The sequence below is a fragment of the Antennarius striatus genome, chromosome 21, assembly GCF_040054535.1.
Source record: "Antennarius striatus isolate MH-2024 chromosome 21, ASM4005453v1, whole genome shotgun sequence".
Taxonomy (NCBI): Eukaryota; Metazoa; Chordata; class Actinopteri; order Lophiiformes; family Antennariidae; genus Antennarius; species Antennarius striatus.
In genome coordinates this window covers 6922979-6941491 of record NC_090796.1, presented here as the reverse complement: position 1 = coordinate 6941491, position 18513 = coordinate 6922979, and the positions used below count along the sequence as shown (strand labels likewise).

The 18513-nt window shown below is 41.7% G+C and overlaps 1 protein-coding gene across 1 annotated transcript in view; it reads left to right on the top strand.

The window, feature by feature from the left end:
- Positions 1 to 18513, top strand: part of fam20cb (FAM20C golgi associated secretory pathway kinase b) — a 41776-nt gene that overhangs the window by 4973 nt on the left and 18290 nt on the right. Inside the window, exon 3 of the mRNA XM_068305969.1 lies at positions 496 to 574. Coding sequence (XP_068162070.1) covers positions 496 to 574 — 79 coding nt within the window. The remainder of the gene's footprint in view (positions 1 to 495; positions 575 to 18513) is intronic.

Genomic DNA, 18513 nt, shown 5'->3' with positions numbered 1-18513 from the left:
AAACAGTTTTATTGAAAGAGGAATCAATGGAAGTTTTGGATGTGTCAAGAAGATATTTCCCAGAAGCAGACAGCCTCTCGCTGACAGCATTCTGGCTACTTTTAGTGAACTTTCACAGATTCTTTCAGTTCATCCAACATTCAGCTTTTAACTTACTGCATATTTTATAGTTTATAGGTTTTGGATTGTTGGTTAAATCTAAAATATATTACATACACACATAAATACAGTGACCTTTAACAATTTGTCCTGGTTAATTTTTTATGATTAACAGACACATTATAGTCACTAATACCGTTTTTATATCTGAAGTATTAGATCTGAAGGTCATTCACTAACTAACTTACTTATATTAATTATTATATCTATTTTTGCTATTATGAACTATTATTAACTAAGCCAAGCAGTCAAGTTGGCTAATTATTTATGGGGGAAAATTAGTAACCTGTTTAAGGTTAACAGCTGTGTTGTGTGTTGTGTGTTTTGTGCTGACAGCGATGAAGTCCGGAGGCACTCAGCTCAAACTCATCATGACCTTCCAGAACTACGGCCAGGCTCTCTTCAAACCCATGAAGTAAGTCGTTTTTGCTTAAAGACCTTCTCCCATCATCTCTTCTCATGTACTGTCGAGTTCTTGAGAAAACCATTTTTCACATCACTTAAAATTTTAAGCGTAATTTGAGTATGAAACTGTGATATCTCTTCCTCCTTTCCTGATTTCCTTTTCCCATCGCAACACCTCTTCTTCCTTTCAACACCGGTCTCATTTCCTGATTCTCCTGTCTTGCCGCATCATATTACATTCATTTCAGCAAAAACCTTGATATTCAATTGAAGGCCGACATTATTCTGCTGTGTCAGAGTCAAATGTTGAGTGGAGGTTTCACCTCTCGGAGCTGACGGGTGACAGAGCGACCACCTTGGAGGTTCCGAGGCCTCGGTCGACACCGGTTGTGTCATTTTCTGACAGATTCATCTGCTCTTTGTTTTCATAATGTCAAACCGTCTAGTCAGCTAAATGTCACTGTCTTGTTGTCCACATGGGTGATTGGCGGCGTCGCTCCAGCGATGCTTTTCTAAAGATAGGATGGATTATAATGACTTTTTCCTAAAATGCCACCTTGATGTTAAATTTCAAAAATGTCCCCGCTTGATTGCCGAGACATTTGGCACACACACTTATGTTCCCCTCAGGACCTATTGTGCTAACTTTAATGATGCACTGACTTTTCATATAACGCTATCATTTCATTTGTTCATTACGTTTATTCGGAACCACCTGCAAAATTAATGACACTCGTCAGCCTCTGCCATTCATTGTATTCAATGCTAAATAGCGGATATTGGTATAAAATGAACATGATAAATAAACCTGCTAATCACTAACTGGATAATGTCATCACAATGACTTTATCTCAATGAGCTGAGAGAACAGCTGTGTTAGCACGACCACAACTCTTTCTGTGTAATTATATTTGGAAAGACAAAATATTTGCTGTGGAGTTTATTCCTAATCTTGTTTCCTGACACAAAAATACTGCTGAAAAAGATCTTATCTTCCTGTGTAAGTTCCTGCATTTTCCTGCGTTGTCAGATGTGATGTTTAATTTGACTACAGTTCTCTACCCAAAGCAAGCCGCCCAGGAGTCCCTCTGGCTAACCTGGACGCTACGTGTTTTGTCATTAGATTTCTCTGTTGTGAATGTTTTCAGGCATAATTGCGGGAAGCTTTTTGATCCATCTAACAATCCTTTGTCCCTCGCCTTCCCTCGGAATCCTTTTGGAGTTGTTATTTGAGGACACAAACCCTGTGAGCTTTGGTGTATCAGTAACGTCTTCTACAAAGATTTCAAGAAGAACAAAGCCGCCCTGGCTTTCCTTTTAAGACTTAAGTTACCTCTGCGCTCGCTGCCATACCCTTTGGCTTAACTTGTACCCAGAACTGCCCCATTTGGTAGATCCTGTGTGATATTTTATTAATTCACAGAAGATAATGCAGGCAAGAGAAATGATCTTTTTGCCTAATCCTTCCTGGATTGGTGGATTTAAGCATCACCTGCTCATTGTGATGATGATTGTAATTTAATTGTGGATTTATGCTCTTCTAGTCTGGTCCCTGTGTGTCAGCGCCAAGAGGCAGGGTTAAGCCTGGGATGATAGGAAGCAAGGTTTTCCGTGGGAGGTGTAGAGACTGTTGTAATTACTGCTTCGGTCGTACCACACTAAGTCATGCCAGACGCAACAAGCCTGAAATCATCCTGAATAAAGTCACAGAAGGGAAGGAGTGGAGAGGAAGGGAGTCAGATGGGGGGGGGGGGTTGCCATACATGCGCTGAGTCAAAATCCTCAGATTATTTTGGTGCACATCCTCAAAATTTAACCCAGACTTTTTCTGGGGAAAAAAGCATGAAATTAAGGGTTGGGATGTAAATCTGTTGCTGACAGTGGTGGTTGTCAAATCTGCCTTAATGTTTAATAATCCTGTTGGAGGGGTATATGGGAGGAGGGCGGGGGGGGGGTTCATTTCCTTTTGCTTGAATGAACTTGACTTTAATAAAATCAGGCGACCCATGCTGACATGTGTGTTTGGTCTTTTCGCGTTCAATCGAGGCCCTGACAGCTTTCACAGTCACTCCGACGATACACATCATTTCCTTCAGATATCGCACGCAAACGCATCCACTTAACACTCAGCATCGTCTCTGAATTCCTAAATCTGCTGGTGTGATTCCACGCGGTGCATCAAACAGACAGAAGATGAGAGATCAAACGCTTCCCCGGCTGTGCTCTTCTACTCGTCTCCTCTTAACTTCCATGCAAATGTGTGTCAGGGAATCAGGGGGGCAGGCGTGCATGTTGGCGCATAACGATCGACCCACCAGCCACCCATATCTGCTAAAAAACAAACCACACCGTCGCTGTTCTGCTCCTTCTGCACAGCCCCACTGCCTCTTCCTCATTCTTTGTACTCACATCATCATTCTTCTCCTTTATCGGCAACTCTGTATGCGGTTTGTTTTTCTCTCTGGTGCGTTCTTTAATGAACTGCACACATGAGGAAATCTATTAACGGCCTTGTCGCATCAATCCTCAAAGTATTCTCCTTTTTTCTCCTCTTTCTTTCACAGAGTCAAAGGGAGAAAATAACAGATTGTCAGTGTTTGTGGAGGCAGGTTTGCTCTTCATGTGCAGCTGAAGTAAAATACACCTTAGCAGCGTCTGACAGTTTATAAGACAGAGGTTTAGTATGCTACTATTATGATGAGACACCACAAAATGGCCTCTGTTATAGTACATGCCCACTATGATGTAAGTGAGATGATTCAGCCCACTCAACTGCTGTCTGCGGTAAAGTTTTCCAGACATGGAATAAACCAACTCTTAACTAGTCTGATCTGACTCAAGGCTGTTTTTGAAATATTTTAAGACTGTAGATCTTAAAAAAAAATCCCGGCTGATGACCAGCCCTGTGTTGTTTGAGCAGACATTTGAAAACAACTGCTCTGTGACTCACGTAAAGTTTCATGACTCAAAAAATGATGAAAATAATCAAAATGAATTATCGTTTTAGGTGTTTGCTGCTATCATGTACAGGACTGAAATAACTCCCAAAACGAAAGATGTTACACTCTCATATACATATAATATACAGTATTATATCTATACACACACACACACACACACACACACACACACACACACACACATATATATATATATATATATATATATATATATATATATATATATATGTATATATATATATATATATATATATATATATATATATATATGTATATATAATTTGTCTGTGTGTTTGTATATAAAACCATAAGGTTAAAATATAACATAATGGTAGACTGAATAAATAAAGGCCTCTAAAAGGCAAACATCATTAAGTCACATTAAAAGTTTGAGTCTACATTAAAGCCTGACACACAAAACAATTTGAAAGCTTTTATATTGAATAGATGTCAGATTTTTAGACACCATTACTGGCGCTAAATCAATTTTTTTTATTACCCTACAAGTTATGTGGGACTTGCTAGGAAATAAAATTAAACAAACTGGTCCCATTTTTGGTATTATATTTATTCATATTTATGAAACGGCAATATAGTTGAAAGAGAACTCTGCATTATTTTCAAATTATAAAAGTAAAGTAAAGGACAGTGTGGTGAAATGCTAAATATAAATATGTACAGGGAGATGTTTAAACAATCAGAAAATTTTATGAGGAGGAAAAATTCTTCTTTCTTGTTCTAACTTTTAAGTTAAGTCTTAAAATGTTTGTGACGGAGGAGGTATAGAGAAAATAGAATCTGTCCGATGTGTCCAGCAGGCCCTGACTGCAGATGTACGGAACTAACAATATAATAGCTCTAACTACAATACATCACTGCAATTTCACTTAAAACTATGACAGAGGAATTAGACCAAAATATCTGACATCTGTCTCACAAGTATGAGTGAGTCGAACAATCTGCTCTTTACTGCAATAAAAGAAGAGCTTTCTGTTTGGATTTATCCTCGTGTGCATCTCAGCCTACATTTGGGTATTAAGTTTAGGATAGATAGATGAAGCTCAACAGTATAAAGTTTAAATAAAGAGCAGAATGAAACTAAAACCCCAAGAGATACTGTAGAATTTAGGAAATGATTTAGGAAATGAAGTTTTCTTTAATTCCTGTTGCGTGTCTTTAATTCTGCTGCTGCTTCCTCTGTCTTTACTTTGACAAACAACTTCCATTAATGAGGTAAAAAGAAAACAGCAAACTGATCATGAGGCTTAATATCGTTCTGAAGACATAATGGTTGCTTTTTCTTATCTAAAATGTTTATGATCCAAACAATTTAATTCATAACGGATGAGGGCTAACCTACTACAGGACCGTGCTGACCACCAGCTTTAGCAGTAGAAATTGTCCATAGCGTAGTGGTGTGGAGAAAATTATGGTCTTTGAAAATGTACAGTCCCTGTGGGAGGACTGCTCCAGCAATGAAACATTTTGTACCTTTGGAACCTTGCCTTCAAGTTCAAATAATACTAATACATATACTGTGCCTTTAGCTGTCAGAAACATCCATGTACCTTTTAGTGCAATAAAAAGGTGTGCAGCCACAAGGGACCCTTGCTACAATTACCTCTGTGTCCCGAAATACACCTCCTCTCTTTGGTGCTTTTATTTCTTTGTATTTTCTATTTTACTGTCTATCTCTTTTTCTTTCTAGTTGCAGTGAAACTCATCTCAGAGCGCATGAAGCTCATTAGATCATGAGTGCGGATGATCAGCAAAGGAAGGCGGGTTAAGGGCTGATGATTGATATAATGATGGTCTTCCGTTCCTTTTCCCTTCCAATTAATTGTATTGCTTGTCAATCAGATGACTGTCGGCTTGGGCACACACGCAAATCAATCCCAGTATTCCTAGAAGAGATATGTGCTCGTTCCCACCGCTCCTCCCCCACCGAGCGATCTATGCGGATGCTGAGCTGGGGTCCGTGAGTGAAGTTTGATTGACATGTGGAGGGCCACAAGAGACTACAATCACATAATGTCACTTTGTTTGTGGCGGTTACATATCGACAGCCGCACAAATAACGTACTAGAGAAAATGTCTTTGTTAAACACAAGTATCACAGGGTAATGGGCTGCATATGATAGCTGATGTGGTAGCATCAAGCTGCATCAGCAGAGGGAGGTGAAAGAATGAGATTCAGGGAGCTTTGTCTGGAGAAGCAGAGGGCATGTCCCAACAAAAACCCTTATTATCTTTGTGTAAAGCTGCTTAGATTTGTCCTTAAAAAAGGCAAAAGACCGAACAAGAAGACGCTGATTAGAGATAATTCAGCAATTTTCGCTGTATGATGTCAAACAGACCAACTCCTTTGTGGACCAACCTTTTTTTGTTTTTTGCCCCTCTCTCTCTCTCTCTGTCTCTCTCTCTCTCTGTATTTTGTCAGGCTTGTTATTTATTTGTCATCGCGCAGCCTTATTTACTGCACGATACACAAGGTCTTCTGTGCCTGTGCTCTGACTCTGAGTCAGAAAATAAAGGGATGAACTGCCTCAGGACAAGTCATTCAGAACACAGATGATGAGAGCGGCTCACGGAGGACGTTTACAGTGGCAGCACCAGTGCTGGGAGTTGAGAAGTAACACACTCACCCCAGACACACTTTTATTGCTGTAGTAGATACAATAAAATCCACTGTGAATGTATTTGCATCCATTACATGCTTTTATGTCGAATAACATAGTTTGACCCAAACGTTTTTTATGCATAGCAACTCAAAGAGAAATTTAACGATGAAGGCTTTACTGCAGGACTTGTATATCTTAGAATCTCCCAGATATCACGTTCAAGATCCTCATAATCAGATTACAAGTCTACCTGGGCTGTGAATGCAGCACGTCCTGTTATCCTCCACGTCTTTAATGGAGCGCTAAGGGATTCTGAGTAATGGTGGAATATCATAAACGCTAGTAAATACACCACCTGACCTCAGAAATTTTTTTTTACATTTTACTCATTTCTGCTAAACCGCTGGTTACGTTACTCGAAGAACGTTTAAATAATTAAACTAAAATTACAACCAGTGTGAGATGTGTGCTACAGCAGCACTTAAGGCTCTGTGCTGCTCCCCCCGCTTAATGTTTTGACTGTTCGCGCCGTGTTATAATTGTTTCACCAGAGTATTATTGTACATTGTGCTGAAGTAGAAAGTCAAGTGTTTATTTTTAAATGTTTTTGGTGGAACAAGGGGGAAAAAAATGTTTTTTCAAGAGCTCGGTGTACAATAAATGAAAAGGGTTGCACACGCTGTCCGGTTGTCACATGCAGTGCTGATGAAAATTCTAGTGGTTGAACAACATGTTTGTGCAGCAGAGTGGAACACATGATCAAATGGAGACATCAGATTTAGTAATCTGACCCCCTTACTGTCCTCCCTGCAGGGCAGGGTTCAACAGGGTCGAGCACAGCCACACTCTGTTTGCCTGTTTGCACCTATCTCCATCTGTTCCTAGAACTTGTCAAACATTAGAGGAAACGGTTGCTTGCTTCTGCTTCTGAGTGTCTCAGATATGCACTAATTACTTAAAATGACCCTGGATAATAGAATGAGTCAATGAGGAGAGAAGAAAAGGGTGTGACTGCAGAGCATCACTACTTGAGGATGCCTGAAATAATGTTCTGTTGGGATTTTTTTAAAAATTGCTAATGTGTTTTGTGAGTATGGTTAGGTAACGCTCCTACTAGATCGTATTGACATGATTGCAAATGTGCTGCAAAACTAACCTGACGTGGACAAGGCAGTGTCACATGACACTGTGAACTTTTAGTTCCAATAAATCATTGCCTCTTATTCAAACAGATGGTCAAACCAAACGGGGTGGGATGTTTTTCTGTGACAACAGAGGAGAGTTTTATTAATGGCTTGCATTATTTCGGCCAGTTAAGTTGTTGTGTTAAGTTTTATGTTGTGATGTAAAAACGGTTAAACCTTTTCCCAAACCGGTGTAGCTACAACCATCTCTGCAAATTATGATTAGTGGTCAACTTTTTCTCCTTCATTATGGCTAGTTATTATGGGGCTTGAGTTACCATGGGAATAGACTGTTAGCAGACCTATTGCCCAGCATGCTTTAGAAAAACATGCAGTGAGCGCTTGATAACAGAAGCTTATGCAACTAATCTATGGTCTATAGAGAATGGGGAAAAAGCTGCACATGAGCAAGTAGTTCGTTGTTAATGGGCTGCTGGCATCCTGCCATCTGCAGTAATCAACCATCAAGATTTATGTAGAATGTGGATGTTATTAAACCAGTGATGCCTTATTTGATGATGTGTTCTAACACACAGTGGCAGCTTTAAAGACTGCAGCTAATTAACATAATCACAAACTATGAGACGACTGTTAGATGGATGCTAACATTCACTCTTTTTTCCAGTGTTTTGCACCTTTTATTTTTTTTTTGCATTTCCTGTAAAACTCAGCATCAGCATCCCGACTTTTCACGGACTCCTCGCTCTGCACTCTGATGCTTCGATTGGGCTCTGTGTGTACGTACAGTATGTGTGGGTGTGTGTTTGCGTGTGTGTGTGTGTGTGTGTGTGTGTGTGTGTGTGTGTGTGTGTGTGTGTGTGTGTGTGTGTGTGTGTGTGCAGTTTTTCTGTAACCAATACAGTGTTTTAAACTGTCAAAATATTCTTTACATTACAAAAGTACCTGTGGAGGCAGAAGGTGGTTGTAATTCTTTGTCTTTGTGTTCTGATCTGTGTGTGCGTGTGTGTGTTTGTGTGTGTGTGTGTGTGTGTGTGTGTGTGTGTGTGTGTGTGTGTGTGTGTGTGTGTGTGTGTGTGTGCGTGCACTCCCAGGTCACATGAGCGCTGCTGTACAGAAGCAGCAGTACAGCAAATTCATTGCAGCCTTGGCTCAGGCCTTCCAGGAGCACAAATGTCTTGATGATATTATCAGTCAACTGCCCCCTTCAGGTAAATGTTATCAGCTCTAATGTTGTGCTGAAGGAATGATAACAGAGCGCTGCAAGCCAGCAGAAATGACAAGCCAGCATCCGATCTGCATATCAAAGCCTCGGCTAAATTCCTCTACCATCTGTGTGTGCGCGTGCATATGGATGTTTGTGTGTGTGTTTGTGTGTGTGTGTTTGTGTGTGTGTGTGTGTGTGTGTGTGTGTGTTCAAGCACATGCACGCACACATTGGCACTCACACGCATCTATTTTAATTGCGTGCTGTGCTGCCATTTCTCTGCACTCTCAGAGGCAAGTTGCTCCCAGCCCGTCACAATTGCAGTTCATCCCTGATAAACTCTTGTATTGTTTCTCAGAAATAATTTACGAAAAGATTCTCAATTACCGGTCCTTTAGCATTTCATTAAAAAAAACAACAAAAAAACCCCAGATCCATCACTGTTTCTGTGGGAACGCAGGCTATGATACCATCTGTCACTTTGTCACTTGGCTTTGAGGGAGCTGTCAGTGAAAGGCAGGCGTTACTCTGTCCGGACACAGTACACCTCAACAACTGATGTGACAATCACAGCAGACATTGATCCATCTGGACCGGGCCCAACCCTACGCTCTGCCATTCATATTGAGAACCAGACGCTGAAAGCTGAGGCACAAAGGTTGTTTCATGCCTGGAAATGAGTCTTTTTTTATGTCCTTTATCAAAAAAAAAGAAAAGAAAGAACAAGGGACAGCATCACACGTTTGAGTCAAGTGAAAACCCCGGCGTGCTTAATCGCTCAGAATATTCATAAGCTTAAGAATGAGCAATGATTGTAGATTGATATGAAGCTTGGCTTCTGTACACTATGGTTGTATAATAAAGTTGTTTCTGCGTAGCCAGTCCCCACTCAGGTTACCTGATTGCACAAGACTCTCACAACACTCTTGTTTACTGGACAAGTAAATAGTTTTTAACATGAATGAGTCTCATTTTCTTTGCTCAGCATCACGCTTCTCTGTGTTTTTCCTCTGATCACGTCTGCATCACTCTTCATGTTGAGAGGATCTGCTTTGATTTAGAAAGCGCTGTGGAGAACGGGGTGAACACACCTACAAAAAAGTGAACCGGGGGTGCTGTGTGCTCTCGTTTTTTAATTTATTTATTTATTTTTGATCTGATAGCTGTGAACGCCCGAGGAAACGTACTGTTCTCCTGCCATTGGGATGACACAGCTCAGGTTTAACAGAGATACCCAACATGCAGCAGGGCTTCACTGTGGTCTACAGAGCTCAAGGTTCTTCCACTTATCTTCTTCTTTGTTTTATGCTCTCATCTTCACTCACCGTTAAAGCTTCCCCTCTATTCACACAGTCCCGGCGGCAGAAACGGATCCCTTTTATGAGCTGTAGTTAGTGTCAGGGAAAGCACCTTCGGGGTATCATTAGACTGTAATGAAGCAGGAGGTAAACCGCCATGTTCTCCCCGCCGCTCTCCAACATTCCTGATTGTCAGGTTTAATTATAGCCCAGCGAGGTCTTTTGGGCGTAGCATTTTTACTGCATTTCTCTAATTTCTTCGACCCGACCCTCCACCTTCCTTTTGCAGGAGACGAATGCTTGATCTAATCAGGATTTCCTTCAGCCCTGAAGAGTGGCCCACTCATAGAGGCTAGGAGTGGTGTGGCATTAGGAGGACATGTTGTCATCAGTAATTAGCCAACGGCAAAGCAGCAACTAAGTTACGTTGAGAAAAAGGTCACGTGAGCCGCAGCTGTCATTAGTCTGGAATTGGAGTGGATGTGGATTAAACGGCATCTGTTTCACACTGCTGCATACTGTATGAGTTTGATTAAAGTTGTCATACAATTCATACAATTCAATACCTGCATACCCCCCCCCCCCATCTGTGCAGTAATGCTGACATTCCCCTCCGTGGAGAAGGAGTACGGATAGTCAAAACAAGTGATGCAACCAACCTCAGATGGGAAGATTTAAACCCATCCATAACGTCCAAGTTGCAACATGAATTACTACCACACTCGAAGGGTGGTGTAAAAGGTTTCATATCGAACAGTAAAAGGTGAACGTTGCTGGTTGTCTTTGGAAATGAGCATAATTTCTAAGTGATAACAGGATGTAATTTGCTTCGTTTAGCAGCTAACTCAAGAAGATCAGCCAAAAATGTCTGACTGGAGCGACGGTGTGTGATCAAGGATTTCCTTACCAGATGAACAGGATGAGAACAGCTTGTTTCAGGAAGCTAATGTTTTTTTCTCTAGAAAACAATGTTATTTTGTTTTGTTGGAAGTGCAGCTTGGTGCGATGCAAAGCGCCATATAGGCGGCGACACCGTTGTGTCTTAAGTCAGATCTTGTTTGCGATGCAGAACGTCTACATGGTACTGAAGTACACCCCCCGTTGAGCCACGTATGCAGATAAGGGCTCTTTTGCAGTCTCCATCTTCAATAAAGCTCCTTTAAAGCCTGCTTTGGTCTCCACCAACTCCTGAAGGAAATACGTAGCTATTGAGATCCTGCTGTGTTCATTTATTAATTGTCTGCTTCTTGGTGCTCTGCCAGTAGCGTGCAGAGTCTTCACTTTAAACACGCCAACACTACATTCAAGAACTTGTGATCAAAAATGGTCACTGATTCTGTTAATCACTATAACATTCTATTGGTTTAAGAATGTCAGTTCCAGCTTGAAAAAAAATCCAAAAATGACAAAAGGGATTGTTTGAATTTTTGGGAGTGAGTTTGTGTTGTAGCATCGCCTGAAAGATTATTAAAGACAGTAGAGTGTGGATAAAGTAAGGATAAAGAAAAGACCATATGTTCAGGATCACCGAGGGATTATGACGTATTATTTGCAGACAAAACAAACAAACAAACACACACACATAAAAGCATTGAGAGAGGAGATGGGGAGGAATAATGACTGGAATTGTTACCAGGGAGCAGCTTGGCAAAATGTCCCAGATTAGTTTGTTTTCTCCCACCGACTGTAACGCTGTGTTGAGTTTTCAGTTAAATTAGTGCAGCTTTTGACGGGGGTGCCGGACATTTATGGTGTTTGTCCAGCGCCTGTGCAAATATGAGCTTTGGAGTCTGACTTCACCGTCCCAGTACGGAGGGGCCGTGTCCGCGTCCCCATTCAGAATAACGATCCGGTAAACCTTACAGCCTCGTGTCAGGATTCCGCATGTCCTCTTCTCATTCACTCTCCGTGAGCGACTCGAGCAGATAGACCACTTAAATATGCAGCAAAACACTCCCTCGCCTATATATAAGAGCACAACTCATAATTTATTAGACAGTCTGAAGAAAAGGCTTTCACATCTGTCATGCCATGTTGGGAAACATTAAAAGCGCTTTGTTTGAGCTCTCAGCCAATATTCCTTCCTTTTATTCTGCCGTGCCGTAATGTAAGAGCTGCAGTTGAGTGAACTTTAAGTTGCTGCATATGAAATAAGAAAATTTACTTATTTTTTTCCACCATGCGTGTTTATTGTCTAAATTAAATGGGCGTGCAGATCGTCAGTAACGGTCCTGAGCTGCGTTTCAGTCATTTGCAGTCGAGGCAGATGAGAAGCTGCCGTGTTTTACGAGGATTCATTGCTTTGTTCTCCTGTTTGAAGATGTGTGACAGTACACGAGGAACTGAGCAGCAGTTTGTGTCTCCATGACAAGCTGACTGCTGTTTGTTTCTTCACTGACGTAGATGCATAGAAATACTCTGCTGCATCTCCACATTCAGTCCTCTGGTTGTTTTATTATTGAAGGATCTCTCTCTTTCTGGTCTGAATATTTTCAGGTGGTTCAATACTGATCGTACTGGTTTGAAACAGATGAAAAAAAAAATCTTGTCATGTCTTTGGAGTATTAATCTGTCAGGATGATCTCCCACGGTCAGACTATCCTTATTAAATAGGCACCTTTTATCTTTTTCTTCTCAACCCCCTTCCTTTAGTCTCTTTTTACAGTTTTAATTCCACATTTACAATTTTGTCCTGAGGCCAAATCCTGTTTTTCTCTGTCTGTTTTCTCTCCCTGTCACTCCTTTTCATCATCACTCCATTTTCCTCAGGCCACACCTCTCATTCTATGGTCTAGGGAGGATAGAAACTGAGAGGATAACGCTGCTTCCCCCTCCAACCAACAACTCCTCCATCCTCTCATTTTCCCCTCGTGTGATATGAGTGATTTAACCAGGAGATACAGGCTCACTTTCTGCTGTCCCCTTCGCTCCTCTCTAAAGATTTTCGGCTGCCACACAGCCCTCACATCTGTGGAAAATCCGAATCTGTCATTTACAGCTCTGCGTCTCGCAAAATCTTGTTTCCCCTGCTCATAAAACCTCACAGACAGTCCTTATAAATGCTTAACAAGGTCAGTTTTCTTGTATTTTCCTGCAGCATCCGTCTATTGTGTCTCTCCTGTCTTTGTGGGGTCATGATAGTGGTGACGTTAAAAAAAAACTATGTTGGTTTCACTGAGGTTAGAGGAGTGAGATACGCCTTCTTCCTTCATTCACTGTTACATAATAGAAGAACTGACTCATGGTGTTAGTAAGATCTGATAAAGTTTATTGCGTCTGTGTGTTGTTGGTACATCTCCTGGAGTGTGTGTGTGTGTGTGTGTGTGTGTGTGTGTGTGTGTGTGTGTGTGTGTGTGTGTGTGTGTGTGTGTGTGTGTGTGTGTGTGTGTGTGTGTGTGTGTGTGTGTGTGTGTGTGTATATGTTGTTATTCCTCCAGTCTCTCCCCTGTCAGAGTGTTTCTATACTTCCCTCTGTGTTTTGCTGCAGCAGCGTTCTCCACATCCAGCTCGGAGCCTCCCCTCCTTTCCGCTGCAGCTCTGCCATGTTCGTCCCATTGGCTCCAGGGTTTCCCTATGTGTATTTATAGTGTATTTATAGGCACTGAACCCTGTTTTCTATCTGCTTATCAACAGCCACCGTGTACCCCACCCACCAATTTACCCGACAGCCCTGGGATTTTAGGACACCACAGGTCCTGGCTGCAGTCACTCACAGCTCACCAGACCTTCATGCCTGTCCTCCCCTTTCTCATTCGCTGGCTTTTACTAAAGTGTTCCCAAATCCCTTGATTTGTACCCTGCTGCTTCATTTTTTATTTTTATTTTTATTTTTGCTGCACAGCTTTTAATATTCCTTTCTTTGTGCTGCCTCTCTTTGGTAACCCATTTTCTTTTTCATTGGCTCTGCGATGCTGTTTCATGCCTCACAACTACAGAACACTGGATCGAACGCACCTCCCCTCTGTTATGACCACGTGTGTATTACTTCATCTATGAGGCGTGAACTGTGAGCTGCACGGATTTGCGTGTCGTAAATCCTTTGCCTACTAAGGCGTGTTGCCAAATCATATCAGAACACGACCTCTGAGCTTTTGCAATGACATGTGAGTCAAAAGTGGAGACGCACAGGAGGGCACAAGTTGGATCCTGCATGTCGTCTTTTTATCCACATCGTAAACAGTAGAATAAGGCAATAAACTTTAATCCAGACATGAAAGCATTTCTCTGTTTATGTGGTTGACTTCTCACATAGTTTTCAGCAATGTTCAGTCTGTATGGACAAGACACAGATTCTCGTCTTGTGGCGGACCTGTATCAAACTATTTTTCATAACATTTCACCATTGCAACGATATTTAAAAGATCTTATGGGATTGAAAATGAAAAAGCACCTTTCCTGTGCTATATGACTCAAAGTTTGAGGAACAGGGTGAAGGGAGATGGAACCAGAGTGGGAAGCAGACGGTATGAAGAGCCGTCTGGCAGAATGGGCCACTTAAACTGGGATAATGGGACGTTGCTAAGGGATATATGAATGGTTTATCTTCTCATGTCTGATTTACCTTCACTCTGTTCTCATTGTCATCCCTCCTGAGTGAAGCAATATAATACAGTCAAATGTGCAGAAAAAGTCCTTTCATCCAATCCTTATAACATTTATATATAGGTTAAAGGTAGCCTATTTGAAATATTATATTTTCATCATCAGATTAGAAAAAAAATTTTTTTTAAAACGCTGTCAGACAGAAGAGTGGGAATGTCTTTTTTCACATTTTCTTAATATTCAAGAGCAGGAAAAGATGAATCCCTCATTTTACCTGCGTTTCTTCCTATCCATCATCCATTTACACAAACTTTTTAAAAGGGTTTAATTATTCAACAACTTTCCTCTGTTTGAACCCCCACATTAAGCACTTTCAGCAAATCACTGCTCTTTCATCAACACCATCTTTGTGATTTCTTTTTCTTTCAAGTCTAAACCACATGAAATGAGGAATATCCATTAGCTGGGTATGTTTTAGCTAGCTATTACACACATACACACACACACACGCACGCACGCACACACACACACACACACACACACAATGATACACTCTGTACTTTGGTCCACTGGAAGCCTAGTTCTGCCCAGTGGGTCTGCATGACAAGAGCAGAGGAAATGGCCTGGTGTTAATGGTAGCTTTGATTACCATCCTGTCACTAATGCAGCCAACATGAAAGACTAAGAGAGTGAGAGGAATGACTTCAGCTCCAATCAGAGACAATCTGATGGCATCGACATGCAGCCAGGCCATTTGATGCACGCAGAGAGGCTCTCAGGAGAACCCATCACCTCTCCTCTGTGTGTGTGTGGATGATAAGTTGTGTAGGTTTCAGAGTCTTCGCTCTCATCTCTGCTGTCGTGTCGTCTGCCGTCGGGATGAGATGCTTTTTGAGGAACTTTGTGCTGCAGGCGCTGCTGGACCCACTGGCCGTACACCTTGTGAGAGATGAAACTCAGTTAAAACAGAATTTATTCTGCTTTCTAATCATTGGACTCTCCTAATCCATGAAGGTAGAGCTGCAGTTTATTGATGAATCAATTAATATTGATATTTTTAAAAATAATTTTTTTTCAAGCTAAACAACCAATATTTGATGGTTCCGTGTGAAAATATTTGTATTGAATCATAATGATTTCATTTGTTGATGTTTTGTTGATCCTACACAAATGATGACATCACACTGAGCTCTACCATATAGTGATGTCCATTCTCATTTCAAGGGGTTTTATAGACCAAAATAAAAGAGAGGGAACATTATTTTGCCTCCCTATAATTAATTTATCAACTCAACAAATAGGACTCTGCTCTCTGTGGTTTGTCTCAGCCATCAAGATTAAGTCTGCCTCCACAATATCTCTGGATCCTTTAAGTACATAACCAAATTTCCAATTTACCGTGTGCATGGCCCAAGGGTATTGGTGTGTCAAGTAAAAACGGATCATGTGCTCAGAGTGCAAACATACTGCTATCCATCAGGTTCAAAATGGGAGTGGACCAATCTAGCCTGAGTGCTGTAATGGCAACGATTACTCTACGCATCACATCAGAGGTGCATTTTTACAACATAAAGGATTTTATCCAAAGAAAATGTATGTATTTAAATCCATTTTGAAGTCAGTTTGCCCGACAATATTTGATTCTTTCAGTCTCAAATGTTGCCTGCAGAAGAAAAGACTGTCTCTAATTGAGATGCTGTAATTCTTATTTTCCTGCTGGATCCTGAATGACATCAAAACACAATTGATCTTCTACATAGGAGTGTGAACACTTTGGAAAGAGAAGGATGGACTGACTTTTGTGAATCTTCAATTTACACCAAAGCTCAGATAATTAGACATTTATGGGGTTTTTTTTTGCACATTAATTCCTTGTGCAGGCATTCTGAAGCCATGTATGTCATGTAAATGGCTTTTAAATAACCTTAAGCACTTCATGACAGAGTTAATAATGTGAGACAGGACCCCAGAGCGTTATAAACTACTAAACTACCATGTGTCACGGTTCTGACTTGATTGACCCTGGAGTGAGGTTTAGCGCTGTGCTCTCGCGCTCATTGGCTGCATCCAGCTGTTTCCAGGTTATTCAAACTCTCCCGAGGGAAAGAAACACTCTTCACAAGAAACCACGTACTGCATGAATGTAGAAAGAACTGGTCCCGTCTGCGTGTGTTTTTCATATGATTTCAAAATTCCACTTTTCCACATGCTCACTCAGCAGCCGAGTTGAAGGACCCTGCCTGCAATTCACATCCCTGCCTCTCTTTCTGACTGCTCCCCAGTCACAGATGTGGATGGTGGACTCCTAGTCTGTGCCTGGGAGTTCATTTAGTGTCAGCCCCAGCCTTATCGACTGAAGTCTGCACAATGGCTTCAACACATGTCCACGTGACCGTCTCGCCTCCTCTGGAAATGAATCCGCTCTCGACAGACACATTGTTGCTATTCTACTCTCCTTTCACTCACTCCTCATAATTCTATTAGCGCCTCCTATTCAGTAATGGTCTGATAAGTCTGTGGCACAATGAGCGGCGTGATGGAGAGGTTCCTGCGGGGTTCGGATGGCGCTGGCCTGTGTGATGCTGCTGAGAGCTGTGGCTTTGTTCTCGGTAGTGTCGCCTCTCGCTGCTGCTGGTACAGTAAGCTGCAGCCGATCGGCTCTGAGAAGCGCATGAGAAGCTTAGGGAAGGCCGGTGTCTTTGCTCGGCTTTCATACTACAGCTCTGAAGCTGCAAGTTGCAAATGTACCATCTTAAGTATGTGTGTGTACATGTATGCATGTGTGTATGTGTGTGTCACTAATGTGCAGTTGCATACCCATGAAATGAGAGAACCTGGAGACATGCATGCAAATGTATTAGCATTTCTGTGTGTCTCTGCTCCCCCAGGGAATACGTATGTGCTTACAAGCCTTTGTGTGTGTGTGTGTGTGTGTGTGTGTGTCTGTGTGTCTGTGTGTGTGTGTGTGTGTGTGTGTGTGTGTGTGTGTGTGTGTGTGTGTGTGTCTGTGTGTCTGTGTGTCTGCTTGTCTGTGCGCGCGCACTTGTTTGTCACTGGGCCTCTCTCTCTGAGGAAGATTAATATTGCCGGTGCCCGCCTGCAATCTGTGTTTGTGCCATTAAGCTGTGTCAAACAGAAAACCATAATCTGGATTGAACAGTCCCGGGCATGAAGATATTCTGACTAGGTCATCGTTAATGTTCTGCTTGATTTAGGAAAGTCCGCCATGTCAGCAGCTTTGCAGGATCATTACAAACATAATTGTATCTTGATGTCGGAGTGGAGTATAAAAAATTGGAAAACACGCCTCCTTTTTTTTCTCCCGTCTCCCCTCATGAGTGTTTCTGCTGTGTTACTCTTCTTTTTCTTCCCATGTCTCATCCTCCTCCTCTCCTATTCTTACTGAGGTGTGTCCTTCTGAATGTAAGCATGGTGGCAACAGGGTTTCTTGGTAATACCACCCAATAGGTCCACTGCACGCTGTGGGAGAAAAGGAGAAAGAGAAAGGTCCCCCCAAAGGGGAAGGGCGGTGTAAGAATTATGAAAAGTGTCAGAATCCTCACCATCCCATCAAGCCCGGAGACACCTCAGCATCCTCCTGTGCTGTTTTGGCTACAGCAGGCAGATGAAGGCTGTGTGTCGGGAGGGAGAGGCAGATAGGGCCGGAGAGAACGGCTGACGTGAGGATTGATGTGTGCTACGTGCTTCAGGTGCTAAGAGCGGAAGCTGAGGAGAGCAGAGTAGGTAATAATTAGCAGTAAAGGCTGTTCAAGCAGGGAAAAATGCCAATTGGTTTGACTTTCATCTCAAGAAACATCTCCTGCTCTGATATTTGTTTTCAGCTAATACGATCAGGTGAACCTAGCAGCATGGAGAAAGAATGGTAGGATTTTATTAGGCCTGGGTGGAGGGAAACATCAAAAAGTAAAATATCCTTCAGAAGATCCTTCACCAGAAGAATGTCATCTGATGTCTGTTTACAATAATGTTAACAAATAAGTGCAATTATGTATTACGTTAAAGAGCCCTTGATCATCATGTATTTAACTTTGTACTTTGCACAAAATTAGTGGTAAATCCATCATGAATGATGTAAAAATGAAACCTGTCAACTTTTGACTTGATGTTATGGCTCAAAAGTTACATCACATCCAGTCAAGTCCTGAAAATCATGAGGTA